Consider the following 27,058-nt stretch of genomic DNA (forward strand, 5'->3'; position numbering starts at 1 on the left):
TTGGTCTGCGCTTTGTTTCTGGTTGGTAGATTTTTAGTACTGTTTTCACTTCAGAACTTGATACTAGTCTGCTCAGGGTTTCAATTTCTTCCTTATTAAATCGGGAGTTTGTGGCTTCCCGGGATTTTATCCATTTCTTCTATATTTTCTAGTCTATTTGCATAAAAGTGTTCATAATATTCTCTGAGAATCTTTTCTATTTCTGTGGGATTGGTTGTAATGTCACCTGTGTCCTTTCTGGTTGTGCTTATTTGGATTTTTCCTTTTTTTTTTTTACCTTAGTGAATCTAGCTAGCAACCTACCAATCTTATTTATCCTTTCAATAAAACAAATTTTGGTTTCATTAATTTTTTATATAAACTTTTGGGTCTCAATTTTGTCCAGTTCTGTTCTGATTTTAGTTATTTCTTGTCGTCTGCTAGCTTTGTGGTTGATTTGCTCATGTTTTTCTAATTCCTCTGTATGTGATGTTAGATTATTAATTTGACATCTTTCTACATGTTTCCTATTGTAGAAACATTAAATTTTGGTAGAACAGCTATGCGGGATGATTTGTTGTGCTGAATGTTAACAACTGGGGCTAATTTAAAAGAACTTTTTCCCTATCAATTTTAAAGCTTCTTTTACTTCCTTATTTCTGAAGCTGTAGATTAAAGGATTCAACATGGGAATAACAGTGCCATAAAATATAGAGGCCACTTTCATATTCTCCTGGGAATTATTAGACTGAGGCTGTAAGTACATGTAAGAGAGTGTCCCATAGAAAATGGTGACTGTAGTCAGGTGGGAGGCACATGTGGAGAAGGATTTTTTCCTCCCTGCACTAGAAGACATTTTCAGGATGGTGGCTATGATGTAGATGTAGGAAAAGATCATGACCAACCCGGTGAACATCAAGTTAAATCCCACAAAGACAACAAGTAGCATGAGGTTGATGTCAATACTGGAGCATGAAAGGGCAAGAATTGGGGGCCCATCACAGAAAAAGTGATTGATGTTATTGGACTTGCAGAAGGACACAGAAAATGTAAAACCTGTATGTACAGAGGCATTTATTGAGCCCATGATGTACGAACCAGCTACCAAATGGATGCAGACTCTTCGGGACATGATTACCGTATAGTGAAGGGGCTTACAGATTGCAACGTAACGGTCCACTGCCATCACAGCCAGGAGATAACAGTCACTGGTTGCAAATGTTGCATAAACCAAAAATTGTATCACACAGCCCTGAAATGATATAAAATTCTTTTCTTCTGTGAAGCTTTGGAGCAGCTTGGGAGTGATAGCAGAAGTGTAACAGATATCAACACAAGCCAAATGTTGTAGAAAAAAGTACATGGGTGTTTGAAATCTGGAATCTGTGTTGATGAGTAAGATTATTCCAGTATTACCCATTATGGAGGTCACATAGATGAGAAGGAATACAATGAAGAGGATATGCCAAAACTCTTGTTGGGCACCAAATCCCAGAAGACAGAATTCAGTCACTTCAGTGCTGTTTCCTCGTGCCATGGCTACCAAAAGTCTAGAAAGGACCAAAAGAAGGACCCAGAAAAGAAGGGAAATCTTTGAGACTTCTTGCAGTGAAATGACTCTATATTTCATGTCACCTTTTTCTATTTGGATTTTCATGACAAATACTCACAACAGTGTTATTTACATCTCAAATATAAAAATTTACTTACAATCATCAAGTAAAGAGTGATTTACTTGATGAAAGAGGAAATGAATTTGTCTTCAAAATGAAAAAGTTTGTCTCAGAAGAAGACTGACTTCTAATGTGTGTAGTTCTTAGAAATATTGAACAATTTTTCATTATATTAAACAGGCATCCATACCTAAAGTAATATTAAAACATAATTTTGTACCCCTTTAGAAACCTGTAATTATTCACAGCCACCTACTCTTTTAATTTTGGATAAAGCTCTTGAAATTAGTCGAATAAATTACAGTTAAATTTCCCTCAATATGTTCACATTTTACATATGTTTGAAGTCTTCAAAGTATCTTTGTATTAGTAGTATCCTTAGAATGCAGCTCCCATCCAGGTGATATTCTTTTTTTTTTTTTTTTTTTGAGACGGAGTCTTGCTCTGTCACCCAGGCTGGAGTGCAGTGGCCGGATCTCAGCTCACTGCAAGCTCCGCCTCCCAGGTTCACGCCATTCTCCTGCCTCAGCCTCCCCAGTAGCTGGGACTACAGGCGCCCGCCACTGCGCCCGGCTAGTTTTTTGTATTTTTTAGTAGAGACGGGGTTTCACCGTGTTAGCCAGGATGGTCTCGATCTCCTGACCTCGTGATCCGCCCATCTCGGCCTCCCAAAGTGCTGGGATTACAGGCTTGAGCCACCGCGCCCGGCCCTAGGTGATATTCTTTACAAGCAAAATAAACCTGTTGTATAATGGATATCTGAAAGCCTTACATTTTCTATTGCTTTTTTTTTTTTCTCTTCTGTAGTGGAGGAACAAGAAAGCAGAAACAATTCCTTTCAATTTAACATTTAGTGAACATTGAAGTATATTAAGTTAGTATAAGTTTCTTCCTAGGGTAAATTTACTGTAAAATGAAAGAAATGCAGTACTTTCAAAAAGTGTTTCTTTCATTTGGATAAACACTTACTAGAGGAAGCTTGAATAGGCCAGAGGTCTACTTAAATTAGAATTTTGATAGAATAATGACATTTATCATATCAACTTGACTTTAATTATCTGGATTTAAATAAAATAATATGAAAATATGAGGATGCTTTTCAAGAGCTAAGGAAACTAGTGTAACCCCGCTCCAATCGCGCACAGAATCTGTACATTTCTATGTTTTTATTGAGCTAATTGTTGGCTGGTTCAATATGAAGTATTTTGTTTCATCTATGTTGAAGGTGTTTTCTAATCAAATAGATGCTACAAAGAAAATGGCCAATGATCTAAGCTTTTTGAAAACATTAATGTTTGGTGGCACATGTGAAGGTTTGTTACATAGGTAAACTCATGCCACGGGGGGTTTACCCTAGCATTTTACACATGCTTAACATATGGGTAGTGCTGGGTTTCTCAGTCTTCATTAATAGTTAACCTTGTGCAGTGGAAAGGAAATAGGTAACCCTGGTTTTGAATTTTTGCCTCACCAGTTAATAGAAAAAAAGCATATAATTCCCTTTGGCCCTAGTTACTTCCCCTGTACAATGGGGATCACAGAACTCATCTAGAAGTTAATTATGTTCATTCACTTGTTTATAGTATCAATAACATGCATATTATATATAATATTATGTAACTTGCATTGAAAACAAATTAACAAAAATCTTCTAATAGCAAAATCAGGAAATAGAATTGTATACATTTCAGTAGATTTATATTATTTATTAATACCTAGTCTAAGGCAGAGAGAGAAATATGTACTCTTATGGAGTCAAAAGAGAAAAGCATGTTGTAGAAAAATATGTAGATTTGGACCATTTGAAAAACTAAACTCTCCGTCACTCTTAATGTCTCTTGCTTTCATTCTCTTTATTTATTTGTGGATAAATGCCAGAAAATGTGCACACCAAATTCAAGTATAGTTATTCATGGGTGTGGCATTAGGTAAAAAAGAACATTATTTTCTAAACTTACAAACTTCTGAACTTTCACTTTTATAATGGGAATTCATGATCTTTATTGTTTTAAAAATGAAGAAAACTATGTTTTATGTGGTCATTGATGCCCCCTAAAGTTGCCTGCCATTTCATTATTTTAACTATTTTTTGTTTTTTGTTTCTCTCTTCTTTTTCCTGAATTTCTGTGGACCACTTGAACTTTTTCTTATAATCCCAGTTTGGTGCAGTTATAGTGTTTTTTTTTTTGTATAGTGTTTTTATTAGATATCTTTGTATAGCCCTTTTTAGTGGCTGCTCTAGGTGTTGCATTATATGGGCATGGCTTGTTTTATTGTGCTTCACGGATATTGCATTTTTAAAAAATAAAATTAAAGGTTTGTGGCAATCCTGCATTAAGCAAGTCTATTAGCAGCATTTTCCAGCAGCACGTGTTCATTTAATATCCTTGTGTCAGCATTTTTAGCAAGAAGTATTTTTGTATAAAGGCATATACTTTTTTAGACATAATGCTATTGCACATTTAATAGACTGCAGTGCAGTATAAACATAACTTTTGTATGCACTGGGAAACCAAAATATTTGTGTGAGTTACTTTATTGTGAGAGTCACTTAATTGAGGTGGTCTGGAACGAAACCCACAATGTCTCTGAGATATGTTTGTATAATCATAACTTGTGTTCATTTTACCAGTTTTAGTGAAGTGTGGAAAGCTTACTTCCTTTTTCATTTCTTTACTGTCTCCCACTTATAATTGTCTTAACCATTTCCTCCACATACACTGAGAACTGCCTTAGGCAGTGTTATAATTTTTGCTTCAACCCTCAATCACCACTTTAAAAACTCGAGATAGAAGAAAAGACTGTCGTATTTTGCTCTTTCTACTTTCTTTTCTTTCTTTTTATTTTTTGAGAAAGAGTCACACTGTCGCCCAGGCTGGATGCAGTGGTGTGATCTCGGCTCACTGCAACCTCTGCCTTCCAGGTTCAAGTGATTCTCCTCCCTCAGCCTCCCGAGTAGCTGGTATTACAGGTGCCCACCACCACGCCCAGCTACTTTTTCTATTTTTAGTAGAGACGGCGTTTCACTGTGTAAGCCAGGCTGATCTCGAACTCCTGACCTCAAGTGATCCGCCGGCCTCAGCCTCCCAAAGTGCAGAGATTACAGGCATGAGCCACTGTGCCCGGCCTCTTTCCACTTTCTTAACCTTCTGATGTTTCATGTTTCTTTCATTTAATAACAACTAAAAGAAAGGATACGGAAGAGTGGATGGAAAAATGACAGAATCATCTTCTGTGTGCAAGAAACTCACTTCAGATATAATGATACATGTAGGTTTGAAATAAAAGGAAGAAAACATATATCATGGAAACATTAATCAAAAGAATGAAAGTATGGCTATGTAAATATTAGATAAAGTATATTTTACAGCAAAGAATATTACCAAGGACAAAGAAGAACATTCCATGATAACAAAAGTGCTAATCAAGAAGAAATAGCAATCCTAAATATGTAGGCACCAAACAAGTAAACTACAACATATATGGAGGAAAAACTGAAAAAAAATTGAATTGAGGTAAAGGCCAATCTATAATTGGGGATTTTAATATTCCTTTCTCAACAATTTGTAGGACTATATGGAAAATCAGCAAGGATGTAGAAGAACTTGACACCTTCAGCCAACAGGATATCAGTGATAGTTATAGAATAGTCCATCTCACATAACTGGAATACGTATTTTTTCCAGCACTTGTAGAATATATATCAAGATAGATTATACATAATACATATAATTTTAGAAGAATAGAATTCACACAGTGTGTGTTCCTGACCACAATGAGATTGAACAAGATATAAACAACAGACATGTAACAGGAAACTCTCCAGACAGTTGGAAACAAAACAATGCATTTATAAACAATCCTGGGGTCAAAGAGCTAGTCACAAGGGAAATACAAAATATTGAACTGGATGAAAATACAATACTTAAAATTTATGGGGTGCAGTTAAAGCAGTGTTTAGTGGGCATCCCATAGCACTAAATGCTTACACTAAAAAAGAGAAAAAGACTCAAATCATTAATATAATCCTCTACTTGAAAAATATTGAAAAAGAAGAACAAAATAAATTTAAAATATGTAGAATAATAAATCTAAGAACAGAACTCAATGAATTGGAAAAAGAAAAACAATTTAAAATACTATGAAACAAGAAGTGGGTTTTGAAGAAAATCAGTAAAACTGATAAACCTCTAGAAGGTCTGGCAAAGATAAAAGAAGGAAGATACAAATTATTAAGTCAGGAAAAATGGAGGTGTCACTACAGACTCTGCAGACAGAAAAAAATGATAATAAGAGAATACTACAAACATCTCTACACATATTAATTTGACAAATGAAGCTGTTAGTTGAGAAGCATAAACTAACCCATATGAAACTGATCATTTGAATAGCCATACAGCCACGAAGAGAATTGAATTTATAATTCAAAAACTTTCTTTTAAAATAGCACCGGAAAACTCAATGTATAAAAAAGAATTAACTTAATTCTATACAATTTCTTTCAGAAAACAGATGTGAAAAGAACATTTTCCAACTTATTCTGTGAATCCCGTATTACCCTCCTAACAAAAGCAGACTAAATAGCACACAAAAAAGAAAACCATAGTTCTGTATCTTTAATGAATATAGACGCAAAAATCTTTTAAAAATGTAGCAAATAGAATTCAGCTATGCGTATGAAATTATACACAATGGCCAAGTTGGTTATATTCAGGTCCAAAAGAGAAAAATCACAGGATCATATACACTGATGAACAAAAAGAATTTGACAAAATTCAACATCTACTTAATATCTTAAAAATCTCTGAAAACAAGGAAGAGAGGGCAATTTCTGCAACTGATGAAGAACATCTACATAAAAACCTATAACTAACATCCTACTTGATAGTTACAGACTAAATGCTTGCTCCTAAAATTGGGAACAGGTGACGATACTCATTCTCTTCAGTGCCATTCAACAGAGTTTGGGAAGTTCTAGTCAAAGGAAAGGATATATAGGCATGAAAGTGACACAGATCAGAAAAGAAGAAATAAGACTGCCATTTGTAGATGACATGATGGTTTATGTAGAAGATTCCAAGAATCTACCAACAACTTCTGGAAGTAATAAGTGAGTTCAGAAAAGTTGCAGAATACGCGACAGTTATAAAAAATCCATACTATTTTCATAACAATGAACTTATGGAAACTGGAATAAACACAACACCATTGATAATAGTTCAAAAAATGAAATACTTAGGTAGAAATATAACATAACTATTGTAGGACTTGATGAAAATTACAATATGCTGATAAAAGAAATAAAAGAAGATCTACATAAATAGATACATTGTGTTTAGGAGATACAAGACTCTATATAGTGGTGTCAGTTCCCCCCAAGTTGATGTACAGGTTTAACACAAATGCAATCAATATCTCAGCATAGTATTTTTAGCATGTGAACAAGAATATTCTAAATTTATAGGGAAGAGAAAAGAAGCTAGAATAGCTAATACGATTCCAAAAACAAAGAAGAAAATGAGATGAATCACTTTACCTAACACCGATATTTTTTCTATATCTACAATAATTAACACTGTGGAATTGGTGGAAAGATAGATACAAAGATGGAGCAAAATAGTGAATCCACAAATAGATCCACACACATGCAGTCACTTGATTTTTGAGCAGGTTCAATTCAATGGAGGAAGGCATTTTAGAAAAGAGTGCTGAGACAACTGGATATTCATAGACAAAAACATGAACCCAAACCTAAAACTCATACCTTATGTAAGAATTAACTCAACATGAATCTTAGCTTTAAATGTAAAACATAAAACCATAAAACCTTTAGAGAGTAATCTAAGACAAAATATTTAGGGCAAAATTGTTAGGAGAGGTGTTGTGAAGAATTCTTAGATATGACATCAAAAGCACAATCCCCTCCTCAAAAATTCAACAACTGGATCTCATTAAAATGGAAACTTTTGCTCTGTTAAACACCCAGTGAAGAGAATGAAAAAGCACGCTACACTGGAAGAAAATATTTTCAAACAACGTATGTGATAAAGGACATGTGTTTAGAGAATATAAAGAACTCCCAAACAACGTCAACAGCAACAACAACAACAACAACAACAACAACAACAACAACAACAACATCAAATTAGAAAATGCCTGAATGACATGAACAGACATTTTACCAAAAAGGGCTATATGGATGGTAAATAAGCACATGAAAAGGTGTCCAACATCATTAGCCATTAGGGAAATGCAAAGTAAGAACAAAATGTGATATCACTACACTACATGTGAGATGTCACTACAGAATGGCTAAAATAAAAAAAAAGTGACAATAGCAAATGCTGGGAAAGACTCAGAGTAACTGGATCTCTCATACATTGCTGGTGAAAATGGTGGTCACTCTGGAAAATAGTTTGGTAGTTTTGTAAAAAGCTGCTAGACATACACTTACCATACAACCCAGTCCTTGGACTTGTGGGCAATTATATTTGCATAAAACTTACATTCACACGAAAACCTGTACAAAATTTTTTATAACATTTTCATTTGTAGTAGCCAAAATCTGCAAACAATCAAATGCCCTACAGTAAATGAGTGATTTAACAATTTTATTACATCCATACTATGGAATATTTGCAAAAATAAAGAGAAATAAACTATTGATACATGCAGCAGCTCGGATGACTATCAAGGGCATTATTCTGAGTGTAAAAAAGCCAACATCAAAAGGACATATACTATATTATTCCATTTATAAAGCATTATGAAAATGATAAAATTATAGAAATAGAGAACAGATTGGTGATTGCTAAACGTTGGGGTGGTAAGAGGAGGGGCATGGTGTGACCAGAAGGGGTACAAAGGAGACATATAGAATCTGAGATCTGTGATCATCAAGTCTGTATCTCCACTGCAGTGGTAGCTCTATAAATCTACACACGTATGAAATGACATGTAGTTGTATACACAACTGTCCCAGTATCAAGATCCTGTTTTGATGTCATATTGTAATTATGTAAGATTGAACCCTTGAGGAAAAAGTATATGAAGGATATTTGATCCCTTTCCCTATTACCTTTGGAACTTCCTGTGAATCTATACATATTTCACAATAAAAAGTTAAAAAATGAAGAAGAAAAAGTAAAGTCTATTGTGCAGTGATGTGAGGTTTAAGTGAGCAGATTTATGTAAATTTATGTAAATTTCTCAGCACAGGGCTGGGCATAGAAGGTATGCCCAGCAAATGACTTTAATAACAATGCAAATAATACATTAAAGGCATATTATATTGATAGGTTAATTGAGCAATCAGTTTATTCATTCAATCATTTGTTCATTCATGTTATTTTCCAGGTGATACTCAGACTCAATCAAACCCATCCCTTTATTTTCAGTAATTCACCAGGGATGAAGTCATTCCTCCTGGTTTAGAGGTGAAACATTCTGGGGCTTTGGCTAATCTTTTGCTCTAAAATTTTCACCATGCACTGGCATGGTACATGGCAGGTTTTGAAAAAAATGCTATTTGCTTTGTTTTACTTACTTTGAGGTTGCCTACATGTTCTCTTTCTGCAACTGGCACTGATTGCTGATCAAGGTCTCTCTTTTCAGTTCCTCCTCATCAGCAAGTATATAGCTGGGGTATAAGAGATCAATACCACTCCCTGGAGAACCTGAAGTTTCAGGGGCTCAGATGTAATTGGGAAAAACAATGTTTGCTAGTTATTTTCTGCTGAAGCAAAGTTAAGCTCTCTAGGGGGAACAAAATTCTTGTTTTCATGCCATCAGGGACTTTTTGCCCTGCTATTGATAATTTGCTGTTAACCTTCTTCCCTCCCTCTCTTTTATTCTTCCTCCATTTCTCCCCTCTTTATTTCCTTTCTTCCTGCTTTTATTTCTTCTTACCCCACCTTCTCTTTTTTTGGGTGGGTGATGAATAACAAACCAAGTGGTAAATTCAGAAGTATAAAAGTGTATATAGTAAAAACCATGTCCACCTTCATCCCTAGATTTCTAATCTTCAGTTTCCTTCCCGGGAGATCACCATTGTTACAAGCTCCTGTTATTCTTCCAGATATACAAGCCTTGCAGTGCATTTGAAAACATATTATATTCATATTCTTTGTTCACTCCCACAACAAAAGACGATGTATTATTCACATTGCTCAGCTTTCATTTCACTTAATGTTTTTGGGTGATTTGTCTCCATCAGTATGAAAAGAGAAGCCTCACTCTTTTTAATGTTTGTATTATATTTTATTGAACAGTTGCATTTATTAATCTGTTTAATCATACTGTTCCCCCACTGTTTGACATTTAGATTGTTTCCAATCTTTTACTAATATAAACAATGTTACTGTAAATATTATTGTGAATATACTGTAGGCATAAAAGGTGTTTTGGAGAGGAAACTGAGTAAAGGGTATGATAATGATAACTTTTGATACTTATTGCCCAGCTGCCCAGCTACCCTCAAGAAGCTCTACCAGTTTATACCACTTCTATCAAACCTAGTGACTATTTCTCCAAATTCTAACACATTATTACAAAACTTATATAAAATTTGTCATTTTTATAGGTGAAAAATCATTTAATTTGTTTGTCCTTTTCTCATATGAGCCAGGTTGGATATCTTTTCATATTTCTATGAAGAATGATTTTTTTATTTTATGTGAATTATGTTATATATGTTGCCCTCCGAGAAAGTATTTTGTTTTTAAATTGATACCTTGAATTGCCCCCTTTTTGCCTCATGAAAAAGAATGAGGCAGTATTTTGTATTATGCACAACATTGCTATAAACTTTATTGTATGTGTTACTTGGTACAATTATTTTTCATGTATATTGCAGTAGTTTTCTGTTCCTATCGCTCCTGAACAAACTACTGCAGAGCAATTGCCACTTCCTCTTACTCAGGCCTAAAATTTTCCAAAGAAGGGCATACAAAACTAGAGTTTTTTTTTTTTTTTCTTTTCTTATTGAGCACTTCAGAAATTAAGACTGATGGCATTTAGTATAAAATTTAAATATAAGTGTTAGCTGTTAGATCTAATCTTTCTGATCCACACTCTACTACTGAAAATGGAATTTGATTGAATTAACTAAAGGGGCAATCTAGCATTTGTTTTGCTTTGGATTATGGCTAGCCTCTCAAAGAATTTTCCTTTCATATACTGACTCCTGAATGACCTGATTCTGGGGGTGACAGCAGTGGTTAGGTGAGTACGCAGTCTCCCTGAGGATGTTCAATGTAAAATCATAGTCTGTTTTGTACAATAAGAAGTTTCTTAGAAAGCACTCAACGTTCTGAACATTTTGAAATTTTATTTTAGTTAAACATATGATAACAATGTGCAGAGAACTGGATTAGTCATCACCCTGCTTCGTGACACCTGTTGCCATTGGCCCATGCACAGCCCCACTTAATATTAATTACATAATAATTTATTAAGTGAATAATCCAGTCCAAAGTCTCAAAAATTATCTACAATATACACTTACCAATGTACTCTTTCCCTGTACTTTGCATTTGCTTACCCTCATCCTTACCTGCAAATAGCAACATTATGAATGTTTCTTTGTATTCTTTTATTTTTTGATTTACAGCTTTACACACACACACAGACACACACATACACACACACACTCACCCCTGAAGCATATACTTTCCAGTTTGCCTGTTACTAAGTTAATGAAACATTTCTTCTATTTTATTCTGTGATTTTTTAAAAAAAGTCAACAATACTAAAACTTATCTGTTGTGTTGTTGTAGCAGTGGCTCATTCATTTTCACTGTGCAGAATATTCCATTACGTGATTAAAATCTAATTAATTTATCCCTTCATCTGTGTAGCAGCCATGTGAATGAATCTGTAGATCTCCTTCAGGAGTGTCAATGACCCACGATCTCAGCTTCTCACTTTGAAATCCCTTGTAGTAGTTTTTCTGACACCCCACTTCCCATGGGCTGCTCCTTGCTAATGTCTGTGTGCAGAATGGATTCGAAGGCAGACCCATACCTGGGAGACATAGGACTCCTTTGTCAGTCCATTTTGGTTCAAGGATTTCTCAGTAACTTTGCTGAACTGTGCTTCTACTTCATGACCATCTCACATGCTTCTGCTCCATCTTCTCTTCCTCTCTTCTTGACTTGGGGTCTGACTTGCATCTTTCTTAGCTTTTCTCACTGTCTTCCCTATTACCTTTTACATAGGCATCCCCCTAACAAAATGTTTGCATGGGTAGTCCCATCTTGGTGTCTGCTTTTTAGGACATTCTGCCAATGGATGTTGGAGTAGTTTCCAGATTTTTCTACTATACACAATATTGCTATACACTTTATTGTACAGGTTATTTGGTACAGTTAGTTTTCATAAGTATTGCAGTGGTTTCCTATTCCTGTTGCTTCTATAACAAACTACAACAGAGTACTTGCTGCTTCAGAATACTTGCTACTTCCTCTTCCTCAGGTCCTATGATGTCATCACTATAGTGAACCAGAGCAATGTTCTACAGTTTTCCAGATGATCAAGGTCCCATAGGCTACACTGTGGCTGAGGAGAGTTCAGATAACCCTGGGAATTTTGGGGAATCTTTGGTGATAGCTATGCTAGGAGAATGTACATTGCTTCTGAACTTGCTTCCTGATAAGTGTGGAAAAGAAAACATTTCCAAATTAGTGCCAGTGAATACTTCCAGAGGCTGTTTGTTCCAGTAACAATTGCACATCTGGGATGGCAACTAGATTGGTGCTTCCATTAGGCTAAGATTGTAATAGTCTATTTCCTGCCATAATCAGTGTGGCATAGTTCTGGACTGGTGGATTAATTGGGGATATTGATGGTAGCGGCCGCTCCTGATGGCCAGCTGCTTCCAACACACCAGCTGCAGCAGGGAGGTGTGGCTGGGGCTACATGCTCCATGGAGCCAGCAGAAGCTGGGGGCAAGCAGGAGCCCTGCCCCTTTCGAATTAGGGTGAGAGCTCCCTGGGTGTCATTGCTGCTGCCCAAACCATGGCTGCAAAGGGCCTCTCACTCCATGGAGAGGGCAGGATCCCTGGCTCTTCCCCCAACCCTGTACAGCTGCAACCACCCAAACCACAGCTGCAGACTCAGGCATCCCTTCACTCTTGAGGTCCCAGGAAGGTCCTATGCACCTAGCAGGCTTGGAAGTGCCTGCTTTCGCTGCCTGGCTTCTCCCTGCTGTGGGTGCCCACTCTGATCTCAGAGCAAAGTCAGTGCCAAGTCCAGGGGTTATGAATGGCAGCAGGATGCAGTCAGATTCCCAGGGCAGAAGGGTACACCCCATGTTCAGACCAGGGAGGGCCAGACGGCTTGGACTGGGCTGCGACTCCCACTGACCAGAGGGGGATCTTGTGGTGTATTTTCTGGGCCTACCCATGGCTGCCCATGGACCAATCAGCATGCACTTTCTCCCATCTGAGGCCCATAAAAGTCCTGGGCTCAGCCAGAGCTTGGCAGATGATGGGATGACCAGGTGCAGAGAGCAGCTACCCTCTCTGCTGTTAGCAGGACACGTCAGATGACCACCAGGAGAGAGAAGCTACCCGCTTATGAGCCTATTATCTGCTGAGAGCCAGGAAGACAACAAGATAACTTGCCTGCAGAGAGAAGCTTCCCACTCCAGGGTCTCCTCTATGCTAGGATCTGAACTCTCATCAGGACACCCTGGCTGCAGAAAGGTACTACCCCATGCAAGTCTGCTGTGAACTGTTCTATTGCTCAATAAAGCTCTTCTGTATCTTGCTCACCCTCCATTTCTCTGCGTACCTGTTGCCAGAAGTCAGGGAACCCGAATGGAGGGACCAGCTGAAGCCACAGCAGAAGAACATAAATTGTGAAGATTTCATGGACATTTATTAGTACTCCAAATTAATACTTTTATAATTTCTTACACCTGTCTTTACTGCAGTCTCTGAACATAAATTGTGAAGATTCATGGACATTTATCACTTCCCCAACCAATACTCTTATAATTTCCTATGCCTGTTTTTACTTTAATCTCTTTTTTTTTTTTTTTTTTTTTTTTTTTTTTTTTTTTTTTTTTTTGAGACGGAGTCTCGCTCTGTCTCCCGGGCTGAGTGCAGTGGCCGGATCTCAGCTCACTGCAAGCTCCGCCTCCCGGGTTTACGCCATTCTCCTGCCTCAGCCTCCCGAGTAGCTGGGACTACAGGCGCCCGCCACCTCGCCCGGCTAGTTTTTTGTATTTTTTAGTAGAGACGGGGTTTCACCGGGTTAGCCAGGATGGTCTTGATCTCCTGACCTCGTGATCCGCCCGTCTCGGCCTCCCAAAGTGCTGGGATTACTTTAATCTCTTAATCCCATCATCTTTGTAAGCTGAGGATGTATGTCGCCTCAGGATCCTGTGATGATTGTGTTATCTGCACAAATTGTTTGTACAGCATGTGTGTTTGAACAATATGAAATCTGGGCATCCAAAAGGAACAGGATGGCTGTGATTTTCAGGCAACAAGGGAGATAACCACTGGGCCTGACTGCCTAAGGGGTCAGACAGAACAGAGTCATATTTCTCTTCTTACAAAAGTGAATAGGAGAAATATTGCTGAATTCTTTTTCTCAGCAAGGAACAGCCCTGAGAAAGAGAATGCATTCCCAGGGGAAGGTCTCTAAAATGGCCACTCTGGGAGTGTCTGTCTTATACAGTTGTAGATAGGGATGAAATAAGCCCTGGTCTCCTGTAGTGCCCGGTCTCCTGTAGTGCCCTCAGGCTTATTAGGATTAGGAAATTCCTGCCTAGTAAATTTTAGTCAGACCTGTTGTCTGCTTTCAAACCCTGTCTCCTGATAAGATGTTATCAATGACAATGCATGCCCAGTGGGACATGAAACTTCATCAGCAATTCTAATTTCACCCTGGTCCTGTGATCTCACTCTGCTCCCATTTGCCTTGTGATATTTTATTGCCCTTGAAACATGTGATCTCTGTGACTCACACCCTATTCATACACCCCTCACCTTTTGAAATCCGTAATAAAAACTTGCTGGTTTTGCGGCTCAGAGGGTATCACAGAACCTGCTGACATGTGATGTCTCCCCTGGACACCTTGCTTTAAAATTTCTTTCTTTTGTACTCTTTCCCTTTATTTCTCAGACCAGCCAACATTTAGGGAAAATAGAAAAGAACCTACGTTGAAATATTGGGGGCTGGTTTCCCCGGTATGTAACCACATTCTTCCTGGTCGCAGGACAAGGACTCAGGACCCACTGAATAGTGGAGCTAAAAAAGCTATAACATAAATGGAGCTGAAACATGCCCCTTACTTGCCATGTGGTGGGTGAAGAGAAGGAAAGAAGAGGTTCAGCCTCTTCAGGAGCACAGACTTAGGAGCTTCCTGAGCCAGGGCTGTGCCTCCCTCTATGGGGTCCTGTGGTGCCTGGCATCTCCAAGCTTCCAGCTGCCACTAAGTTCCCTGGTGCCAGCCAGGAAAGCTGCTTGCAGTGTGCCTGGTCCAGACACAGCCTCACAGAGAGCCAGTTCCTGTGCCAGCACCTAGAGTTTCCTCCCATGCTGTGGCAGCTGGCATGTCTGACTGTGCAGTTGCTGGACCCCGTGCTTGCTCATACACCCCTCACCACTCCACACCTGACTTGCCCTTGGCAGGAGTGGGATCCAGGCTGGTAACATAAGCTGAGTGCAGCCTGCCAGACCGAGTTGGTGGAATGAGCCCAGTGGGCCCAAGCAAAACTCAGGCAAAGGTGCCACTAGCCAGAGGTTTCAGGTCAGAAAAGCAACACCCCAAGGATCCTGTAACAATATGATGAGGACCACTATCTAATCTAAGTCTTATAGAGTGGCACTATTCCACTCCATTCCACGCCATCTGGAATAATTCTGATGTACTGTTATGTTTACCATCCCCCCAAATCACTTCCCCACTCACTGTAGTGATAGATAACCATTATCTTCTGCCTCATAGAAGATTGGGCACCAATATCCTTGGCAGTACGATATTGGCAGTAGAACCGATATCCTTGGCAGCAGCCTGACTTCTTTCTTAACTGTACTGTTAAATTATCTATGCAAAGAATCCTGTGTCAGGTGTTGAGGATTAATCCACGAAATGTGTAATAGTTCTGGTGAGGAATGATGGAGACATCACACATGCATCCACTGCCAAGATTACCGACAACTCCTCTAGGCTAAGTGACAGCTCTGCCCATGCTCTTCTTGGTGTCTATACTTCCTGTATTGCATTAGATCCTTCTGCCCATATGTCTTCTGTGGCACATACACACACACACATACATACCCACAAACTTGACCTCAAAAATCAAAAGGAAACATTACTAATAACCCAACAATCCTTGGAGGTTCCTGATAGCTTGCTCAAGCTACCAGGCTGGTTTCACATATTTTATTCCATAAGCTGTGTATTGAAAAACTGATAACATTAAGACATTAAAGAGCTGAGGGAATTAACCTGCTCACCTTTATCCTGTTGCTCTTTTATTCTACTTTTCTGCATATAAAATGACAGATATGTACTTTCTGTATGTTTATTTACAATAACACTGTTCAATGTTGTTATAGGCAGTTGCTTCACCCAGTAAGCTCAGCAAAGCTCTTGTTGCTGCCTCACTTTTCAACTGAGAAACAGCTGTGCTGGACTGCAGCTGACTACTCTCAACTCCCATGAGAGTGCTCTGTCTAGATTTCTGGTCTCTCCTTTCCACTTTCATTTGTCCATTTATTTCTTCAACGAATGTTTATTCAGATACTACAATGTGCTAAGAATATGCTGGATGTTGGCAATCCAATGTTAAGCAAATATTTTCCTCCCCTTCATGTTCCATATTAGTGAGGACATTCATCTTTCCTGGTGGCAGGATGAGGCACACCATTATTCAGAGCCAATAAAGAAACAAATTAATTAACCATCCATAACATCTAGATAATACCAGATAACTTCTAGAAAAATGTTACATTTTCTGTGTGATTTGGCATCTCCCTAACTATCTTTACAGAGAGAGTGTTTTCATTTAATTCCTTTCTGCTTGAATGGTGGTCAGAAACTTTAAAACTAATAGTGTCAGTATCTCTTGGGAAGCAATTTTTAGCCCCAGGAGATATTTCTATTATGTTTTCCAATATTAAAGAGCTTACCCATTTAACAAAAAAACAGCATTGGTTTATAACGTGAATATGTTCCCTATTTTACTTTACTTTTTAATAATTTCAATTTTTATTCTAGATTTGAGGTTTCATGCACAGGTTTGTTATATGGGTGTGTCCCAAGATGCTGAGGTTTGGGATGTGAATGATCCCATCACCCAGGTAGTGAGTATAGTGATATGGACAGGAGACAGAGAAATACTGGATAGAAGAGGGCAGTGCATTGGCAAAGACCCCCCCTTTAAGGCTGGAGACCTACCAGAAGTAAGTGAAAATAGGAATTTCTGTTTTTGTACCCAAAAAGTGGCCTTTTGGCCTGCTGTGCCCCCCTATCCTATACCCATATAAGTTCTGAACCCCAGACTCCAGAGGCAGACAAGGAGATGAGGAGATGACAGAAGACAAATGGAAGAGAGGCACAGCAGAGAGAGAAGAGAAGGAATATCTGAATGCCGAGAAGAATTCGACTGGGGGCAGTTGAAGGGGAGTTTGGCCACTGGATGGCCAAAACTCCAGGGGAAGATCATCTTCCCACTCCATTGCCTTTCCAGCTCCCCATCCATCTTGCTGAGAATTACCTCCACTGCTCAGTAAAGCCCTGCATTCATTTTTCAAGTTTGTGTGTGACCCAATTCTTCTGGGATGCTAGGGCAAGAGCTTGGGATACAGAAAGCTGTCACACTGGCCTTGTGCCCTTGCAAAAAGGCAGAGCGTCCTTTGAACTGGTTAACACTTAAGCCAGCTGCAGATGGCAAGGCTAAAAGAGCACTGTAACATGGGGGCCACAGGCACCCAACCCTAGATACTACTGTGGGGCCGGAGCTCAAAGCACTCACCCCAGCTCCTGCACCTGACTGTCTGTGTGCTCCCCCTCTTCCTCCCATTAGGGGTTTGAACAGTGGTGGTGACCGAAACTGTAAGCCACACCCTTATTGCACATCCTGCAAGGAGGATCAGGAACTCTCCCATTTCATTTGGGGCTCCATCTGGGATACAAAGAAGGGTGAGTTAAAATGCGGATCTGTGTCTTTTCCAAGACCCTGCCACCTCTCTCTTTCCTACAGATAAAAAGAACTTCAAAAAAAAAAAAAAAAAGAAAAAAAAAAAAAAAAAAAAAAGAACTTTGACTATGTTTCTCTTCGGAGACGGAGACGTCTACCCACCACAGAACTGGAGTAAAGCTCTAGAGCAACTGGATGCATTTTTTTTTTTTTTTCTGGAAGTCCCCAAGACTAAACTCTGTTGGCCAAGACCCCCAGATTTTGCCTGATGTCTTTACTTCTCTCAAGGTTTGAAATGCCCCTTATCTCTTCTCTTATAATGTTAAGGGTTTTGCTACAGACTGCAACAATGATACTAAATATAATGAGCATTTGGCTCTGCCATCAAAGGTGAAATTCAAAACAATGTGGTTTCTGTTTATTCTTAGAGGTACCATCTCCATCCTCAACCTGACAGCCACAGACGTGCAGCATATGACACCTCTTCTCCTCGCCCGCTCCCTTCCCAGCTTGGGTGCCTGGGTGTGTCCACAGCATTCATAAGCCATGGCCAATGGCCACAAGCATGGGGGAAAACCATAACTGCTGCTGGGGCTTCATGTGGCCAGCTGGCCAGCACTTCCTGCCTGCTATGCCAATGGAACTTTTCCTCCCCTGGCCAAGAAGGTGTTCTCCCCTGGACAGAACCAGGTGAAGGATACAGTGATAAAGGAACCTATTTGCACTGAGCAAGGTGATTTTTCCCCCAGGACCTCCCGCTTTTGCCTCTTAAGCTGTATTTTTGTTTTCTAAATGAGAGGGTTCCTATCCCCAGCACGCTGCTTATGATAGGAAACATTATGGAGGAGCGACCCCTGCTGGCTGATAACTGCTAATTCAACAGGGCTAATTTGAGACCATCTAGACAGATACAGACAGCCCCTGAAATACCTTTTTTTTTTTTTTTTTTTCTCAAATTCGATTCCAGGTTTCAGGCTGAATCCTTAGAAAGGAAAACCAGATCTGAGGGATCCAAAGCCAGGCAACAGGCACAATGTGAATGGGCAGGACCAATTCCTGCTGACTAAATTCCCCACCACATGGAAGGAGGCCATGCTCCATAACATAAACGAGCCCCAGGGAACTCAAAGGTTGCCAGCAGTAGGGAGGATGGAGGCATAGTTGAGGGCAAATAATTCCTATTCTCTAGGCCTTCCCTGCATCATGGGTACATGTCGCATTGGCATCCATGGGTGGCACCTGCCAAGGTCTCCAGGACTCAGGGACAAAAGATGGAAGAGAAAAAGGGGACACTTGTTTTCTCTCTCCTTCAAAAAGGAAGGGAAATGAGAGTCACCTCTATTTCCTTGTCTTTCCAAATGGGCAACCAGCTTTTTTCACCACCCTTTGCTTATATTCCTCTGGAGTGTATTCTGAACTACTGGGACTGCTTTGACCATTAGAATCTGGAAGAAAAATGCCTCATAGACCTCTGCACAGAGGTTTGGTGAAATTATGAAGGACTGGGTCTGCCTTAGGAAGGAACAATTTATTTCAATACCATCCCACAGTGTTACCTTTTCTGCAGATGTGCAGACAGATGGTCTGAGACCCCATATTTGCAGGCTTTCTATAACTTGCAGAACAACTCAGACCTTTGCTGACAGTGTAGGATTAATCCAGCCCTCATGTTAGCCATCTCAGGAAAGGCTGCAAGGGGCAAGCCAAGGAAACTAAAAATACAAATTCCAGAGGCACCCCTAGCAGAGGAGCCAGCTCCTTCCAGCCCTGCTCCTCCAGGTTCACTCTGACCTCCCTATCCAGCTTCGGCCTTACACTTCCCCCCGCTTAGAAATCCCCACCATAGACAAATACCAGTCTCACTCTTGCCCCTCCAACAGATGCCTGGTGAACTTTGACTCAGTCAGGTCCAAGTCCCCTTCTCCTTTTAAGAGTTAAAACACATTAAGGGGGATCTCGGCAAGTTTTCAGATGATCCTGATCAATATATAGAGGCTTCCCAGAATTTCACCAAATAATTTGAACTCTCCTGGAGAGATGTTATGTTACTCTTGAATTAGACCCTGATAGGGACTGGGAAGCAGGCCACTCTGCAAGCAGCAGAGAGATTTGGGGATGAACTTTGTATCACATATAGCGTCAGGGAAGGGGATGGAATCCTTTAACTGGAAGAGAAGTAGTACCAATAGTACAATTATTTTTCATGAAGTTTGCACTAGTTTTCTGTTTCCATTGCTTCTGTAACAAACTAGCACAGGGAACTTGCTACTTCCACTTTCTCAGGTCCAATCATGTCATCACTAAAGTGGAGTGGAGTGATGTTCTCTAGGTTTTTTAATGGTCAAGGTCTAATAGGCTACACTGTGGCTTAGGAGAGTTCAGATAGCCCTGGGAATGATTGGGAATGTTTCGTGATATCTATGCTAAGAGAATGTATCTTGCTTCTGAACTTGCTTCCTGATACATGTGGAAAAGAATGTATTTCCAATTTAGTGCCAGGGCATAATACTAGAGGCTGTTTGTTCCAGTAACAATTGCACATCTGGTACAGTGACTGAGATTGGTGCTTCCGCTTGGCTGAGATTGTGGTAGTCAATTTTCTACCAGTATCTGTTTGGATTTTGTAGGTCCTGGACTGGTGAGTTAAATGAGGATATGATGAGGACCGCTACCTGATTTAAGTCTTAGAGAATTGCACTATTCAACTCCATTCCACACCACCTGGCATAATTCTGATTTACTATTATGTTTACTATGCTCCAAAATCACTTTCCCTTTTGCTGTAGTGGTAGATGACCATTATCTTCTGCCTCATAGAAGATCGAGCATCAATATCTTTGGCAGTAGGATATTGGCAGTAGGATATTACAGCTCCAATATCCTTGAAAGCAGTGTGACTTCTTTCTTAAGTGTGCTAATAAGTTATTTATGCAAATAATCATGCCAGATGTTAAGGATTAATTCATAAAATACATGGTTTTCTTGGTGGGGAATGATGGAGACACCACACATGCATCCACTGCCAAAATTACCCACTACTACTCTGGGTTAAGTGATAGCTCTGCCCCCGTTCTCCTTGGTGTCTATAACTCCTGTATACCATTAGATATTCTGCCCTTGTGTCTTCTGTGACACATACATACAAATAAAAAGAAAACATTTTTAATAAAAACCCAGCAATTTTTAGAGATCCCTGATATCTTGCTCAAGCTACCAAGCTGGTTTCACATGTTTTATTCCATAAACTGTGTATTGAAAACTGATAATGCCAAGACACTGAGGAACTGAAGGAATTGACCTAGTCACCTGTAGCCTGTTGCTCTTTTATTCTACCCTTCTGCATATAAAATGACAGACATGTACTTTCTGTGTGTTTGGTTACAACAACATTCTTCGATGTTGTTACAAGTAGTTGCCTCACCCAGTAAGCTTGGCAAAGCTCTTGCTGCTGCTTCACTTTTCAACCCAGAAACAGCTCCATTGAACTGCAGCTGACTCCTCTCAACTCCACTGAGGGCACTCTGTCTAGATTTCTGGTCTTTCCTTTCTGCTTTCTTTTGTCCATTTATTCCTTCAACATATGTTTGTTCATTTGTTTGCTTACTTATTTATTCTTTGAGACAGAGTCTCGCTCTGTGGTCCAGGCTGGAGTGCAGTGACAATCTTGGCTCACTGCAACCTCTGCCTCCCTCAAGTGATTCTCCCGCCTCAGACTCCTGAGTAGCTGGAACTACAGGCACACACCACCATACCTGGCTAATTTTTTGTATTTTTCGTAGAGACAGGTTTTAGCCATATGGGCTGGGCTGGTCTCAAACTCATGACCTCAGGTGATTCACCCACCTCAACCTCCCAAAGTGCTGGCATTACAGGTGTGAGCCACCATGTCCAGCCAACAAATGTTTATTGATCAACTACAGAGTGCTAAATATGCTGGATGTTGGGGATCCAATGCTGAGCAAGTTGGACTACTTACCTTTATGTTCTGTGTTGGTGGGAATGTTCATCTTTTCTCATGGCAGCATGGATCACACCATCTTTCAGAGCCAATAAAGAAAAAAATTAACCATCAGATAGAAAGATGTTACAGCATTTCCTGTTTAATTAGGCATCTCCCTAAACTATCTTTACAGACAGAGGATTTTCCTTTAATTTCTTTTTGCTCTAATGGTGAAGTCAGATACTTTAAAACTGTTGTCAATATTTCCTGTGAAGCATTTTTCAGCTCCAGGAAATATTTCTGTTATATTTTCCAAAATTTAACAGCTTATCTATGGAAATAAGGGCATTGGTTTATGATGTAGGCATGTTCTTTGTTTTTTATAATTTCAACTTTTATTTTAGATTCAGAAGTTCATGCACAAGTTTGTATATTGCATGATGCTGAAGTTTGGGATATGAACAATCCTGTCACCCAGGTAGTGAGTATAGTACCCAACAGTTAGTTTTTAAACCCTTGCCCCACTTGCTGCCTTGCACCCTAGAGTCCCTAGTGTTCATTGCTCCCATTTTTGTGTCCTTGTGTACTCAATGTTTAGCTCCCATTTATAAGTGAGCACATTCAATATTTGCTCTCCTGTTCCTGCATTAATTCACTTAGGATAATGATCTCTAGCTGTATTCATGTGACTGCAAAGGATACGAATTTGTTCATTTTTATGGTGTTGTGGTATTTCATGGTGTATATGTACCACATTTTCTTTACCCCATCCACCACTGATGGGCACTTAGGTTGATTGTATTGTTGCTATTGTGAATAGTTGTGAATAGTGCTGTGATGAACATGCCAGCACATGTGTCTTTTTGGTAGAAAAAATTATTTTCTTTTCAATATATATCCAGTAATGGGATTACTTGGTCAAATGATAGTTTTAAGTACTTTCAGAAATCTACATACTACTTTCCACAGTGACTGAACTAATTTAGATTCCCAAGAACAGGGTGTAAGTATTATCTTTTCTTTGCAGCCTCACTAGCATCTATTGGTTTTATTCTTGACTTTTTAAATAATAGCCATTCTGACTGGTGTGTGATGGCTGGCTCATTGTGGTTTTGATTTGCATTTTTCTGGTGATTAATGATGTTAAGCATTGTTTTCATATGTTTGTTGGTTGATTGTGTATCTTTTGAGAAGTGTTTGTTCATGTCCTTTGTCCACTTTTTATTAGGATTATTTGTTTTTATACTTGTTGAGTTGTTTAAGTTCCTTATAAATTCTGGATATTAGACTTTTGTTAGATGCATAGTTTGTGAATATTTTCTTCTATTTTGAAGGTTGTCTGCTTACTCTGTTGATATATATATACACACATATATATGTATATATATATACACACATATATAAACTGTGCCTAAGCTCTTTAATTTAATTAGGTCCTACTTGTCAAATGTTGTTTATGTTGCAATTGCTTTTGAAGACTTAGTCATAAATTATTTCCCAAGGCTGATGTCCAGAATGGCATTTCCCTGGTTTTCTTCTAGGATTTCTATAGTTTGAGGCCTTAGATTTAAATCTTTAACCTATCTTGAATTAGTTTTTGTGTCTGGTGAAAGGTAGGGTCTGGTTTCATTTTTTGGCATATGGCTAGCTAGCCAGTTATCCTAGCACAATTTATTAAATAGGAAGTCCTTTCTCCATTGCTTACTTCTGTTGACTTCATCAAAGATCAGATGACTGTATGTGTGTGGCTTTGTTTCTAGGTTCTCTATTCTGTTCCATGGGTCTATGTTTCTGTTTTTGTACTAGTACCACACTGTTTTGGTTACTGTAGCCTTATAGTATGTTTTGAAGTGGGTAATGTGATGTCTCTAGTTTTGTTTTTTTGCTAAGGATTGCTTTGGCTATTTGGGCTCTGTTGTGGTTTCATATAACTTTTAGAATAGTTTTTCTAATTCTGTAAAAAAATGGCATTGCATCCCAGCACTTTGGGAGGCCAAGACGGGCAGATCACGAGGTCAGGAGATCGAGTCCATCCTGGCTAACACGGTGAAACCCCGTCTCTACTAAAAAATACAAAAAACTAGCCGGGCGATGTGGCGGGCGCCTGTAGTCCCAGCTACGTGGGAGGCTGAGGCAGGAGAATGGCGTGAACCCAGGAGGCGGAGCTTGCAGTGAGCTGAGATCTGGCCACTGCACTCCAGCCTGGGCAGCAGAGCGAGACTCCGTCTCAGAAAAAAAAAAAAAAAAGGCATCGCTAGTTTGATAGAAATAGCATTGAAATTGAATTTGTAGATTGCTTGGGATAGTATGGCCATTTTAATGATATTGATTATTCTTATCCATGAGCATGAACTGCTTTTTCATTTGTTTGTGTCATTCTGATTTCTTTGGGTAATATTTTGTAATTCTCTTTGTAGAGATATTTCATCTCCCTGGTTAGATGTATTCTTAAGTATTTTATTATTTTTTTGGTGGCTATTGTAAATGGGATTGCATTCTTAAATTTGGCTTTCAGCTTGAACTTCATTGGTATATGAAAATGCTACTAATTTTTGTGTATTGATTTTGTAACTTAAAACTTTACTAAAGTCATTTATCAGTTTCAGGAGCCCTTTGGCAGAGTCTGGAGTTTTCTAGATATAGAATCATATTGTCCACAAAGAGAGATAGTTTGATTCTTTTTCTATTTAGATGCCTTTTGTTTCTTTCTCTTGCCTGGTTACTCTACTTAAGACTTCCAGTACTATGTTTAATAGGAATGGTGAGAGTGAACACCCCTGTCTTGTTCTAGTTCTCAAGGGGGAATGCTTCCAGTTTTTGCTCATTCATTATAATGTTGGCTGTGACTTTGTCACAGATGGCACTTATTTTGAGATATGTTGCTTTGATGCCTAGTTTGTTGAGGGTTTTTATTATAAAGGGATGTAGGATTTTATTGAAGGATTTTTCTGCATCTATTGAAATGATCATATGAGTTTTGTTTTAAATCCTATTGACGTGGTGAATCACATTTAATAATTTGTATATTTTCAGCCAAACTCGCATCCTAAGAATGATGCCTATTTGATCATGGTGAATTAACTTTTGATGTGCTCTTCAATTCGATTTGCTAGTATTTCATTGTTGGCTTTGCATCTACATTCATCAGGGATATTTGCCTGTAGTTTTCTTTTATTTTATTGTGTTTTGTCTTTGCTAAGTTTTGGTATCAGGGTAATTGTGGCTTCACAGAATGAGTTACAAAGGAGTTCCTCCTCTTCAATGTTTTGAAATAGTTTCAATAGCATTGGTATCAGCTCTTCTTTTTACATCTAGCAGGATTTGACTGCAAATTTGGCTTGTCTGGGCCCCTTTTTGGATGGCACTTGGCTTTCACTTCAGAACTTGATATTGGTTCGTTCAGGGTTTCAATTTCTTCCTGATTAAATCTTGGGAGGTTGTGTGTTCTGGGAATTTATCTGTTTCCTCTAGATGTTCTAGTTTATTTGCATAGAAGTGTTCATAATAGTCTCTGAGGATCTTTTGTATTTCTGTGGGATTGGTTATAATGTCACCTTTGTCTTTTCTGGTTGTGATTACTTGGATCTTTCCTTTTTTTTTTTTTCTTTGTGAATCTAGGTAGAAGCCTACCAATTTTATTGATTATTTAAAAAAAAAACAAGTTTTGGTTTCATTGATTCTTTGTATGGATTTTTGGGTCTCAATTTCGTTCAGTTCTGTTCTGATTTTAGTTATTTTTTTTCTTCTGCTAGCTTTGAGATTGGTTGGGTTTCATTTTTCTAATTGCTCTAGGTGTGATGTTAGATGGTTAATTTGAGATTTTTCTACATGCTCCCTATTTTAGAAACATTAAGTTTTGGCAGATTAGCTGTGCTAGTTGCTTTGTTGTGTCGAGTTTCAACAACTGTGTCTAATTTAACAAAACTTTTTTCCTATCACTTTTAAAGCTTCTTTTACTTCCTCATTTCTCAAGCTATAGATTAAAGGATTCAACATGGGAATAACAGTGCCAGAAAATATAGAGGCTACTTTCATATTCTCCTGAGAATTATTAGACTGAGGCTGTAAGTACATGTAAGAGAGTGTCCCATAGAAAATGGTGACTGTAGTCAGGTGTGAGGCACATGTGGAGAAGGATTTTTTCCTCCCCGCAGTAGAAGACATTTTCAAGATGGTGACCATAATGTAGATGTGGGAAAACATGATGGCCAATCCATTGAACATCAAGTTAAATCCCACAAAGACAACGTCTAGAATGATGTTGATGTCAATGTTGGACCATGAAAGGGCAAGAATTGGGGGACCATCACAGAAAAAGTGATTGATGTTCTTGGACTTGCAGAAGGACAGTGAAAATGTAAAACTTGTATGTACAGAGGCATTTATTGAGCCCATAATATATGAACCAGCTACCAATTGGATGTAGACTGTTTGGGACATGATCATGGGATACTGAAGGGGCTTACAGATGGCAACATAACGATCCATTGCCATAATCGCCAGGAGATAACAATCACTGGTTGCAAATGTTGCATAAACTAAGAATTGTATCACATAGCCCCAAAATGATATCAAATTATTTTCTTCTGTGAAGCTTTGGAGCATCTTGGGAGTGATAGCAGAAGTGTAACAGATATCAACAAAAGCCAAATTTTGTAGAAAAAAAGTACATGGGTGTTTGAAGTCTGGAGTCAGTCTTGATGAGTAAGATAATTCCAACATTTCCTACCAGGTAGGTCACATAGATTAGAAGAAGTACAATGAAAAGGACATGCCGAAATTCCTGTTGGACACCAAATCCCAGAAGATGGAATTCATCACTTCAGTGCTGTTTCCTTGAGCCATGACTGCCAAAGCCTAGAAAGGACCAAGAGAGGGACCCAGAAAAGAAGGAAAATCCTTGTGACATTTTGCAATAAAATGGCTCTATATTTTAAATCACTTTTTAACATCTGACTTTTCATGACAAATACAATAGTGTTATCTCCAAATTAAAAAATATTTATAATCGGCCGGGCGCGGTGGCTCAAGCCTGTAATCCCAGCACTTTGGGAGGCCGAGACGGGTGGATCACGAGGTCAGGAGATCAAGACCATCCTGGCTAACATGGTGAAACCCCGTCTCTACTAAAAAATACAAAAAAACCAGCCGGGCGACGTGGCGGGCGCCTGTAGTCCCAGCTACTCGGGAGGCTGAGGCAGGAGAATGGCATAAACCTGGGAGGCGGAGCTTGCAGTGAGCTGAGATCCGGCCACTGCACTCCAGCCCGGGCAACAGAGCGAGACTCCGTCTCAAAAAAAAAAAAAAAA

At 39.0% G+C, this 27,058-nt stretch overlaps 2 protein-coding genes across 2 annotated transcripts; both read right to left on the reverse strand.

The window, feature by feature from the left end:
* Positions 1 to 568: 568 nt before the first annotated feature.
* On the reverse strand, positions 569 to 1,552 carry LOC104654297 (olfactory receptor 5AK2). Its single transcript, XM_010353418.1, has one exon. It carries the CDS (start codon positions 1,514 to 1,516, stop codon positions 587 to 589), a length of 930 nt encoding a protein of 309 aa, XP_010351720.1. The 5' UTR covers positions 1,517 to 1,552; the 3' UTR covers positions 569 to 586.
* Positions 1,553 to 25,664: 24,112 nt separating this feature from the next.
* Positions 25,665 to 26,594, reverse strand: LOC104654301 (putative olfactory receptor 5AK3). The gene is given in 3 exon segments (XM_010353422.2): positions 25,665 to 26,414; positions 26,416 to 26,567; positions 26,570 to 26,594. Coding segments are annotated over 3 exon segments (927 nt in total).
* Positions 26,595 to 27,058: the final 464 nt, after the last annotated feature.

The sequence above is a fragment of the Rhinopithecus roxellana genome, chromosome 15 (genome assembly GCF_007565055.1).
Source record: "Rhinopithecus roxellana isolate Shanxi Qingling chromosome 15, ASM756505v1, whole genome shotgun sequence".
Taxonomy (NCBI): domain Eukaryota; kingdom Metazoa; phylum Chordata; class Mammalia; order Primates; family Cercopithecidae; genus Rhinopithecus; species Rhinopithecus roxellana.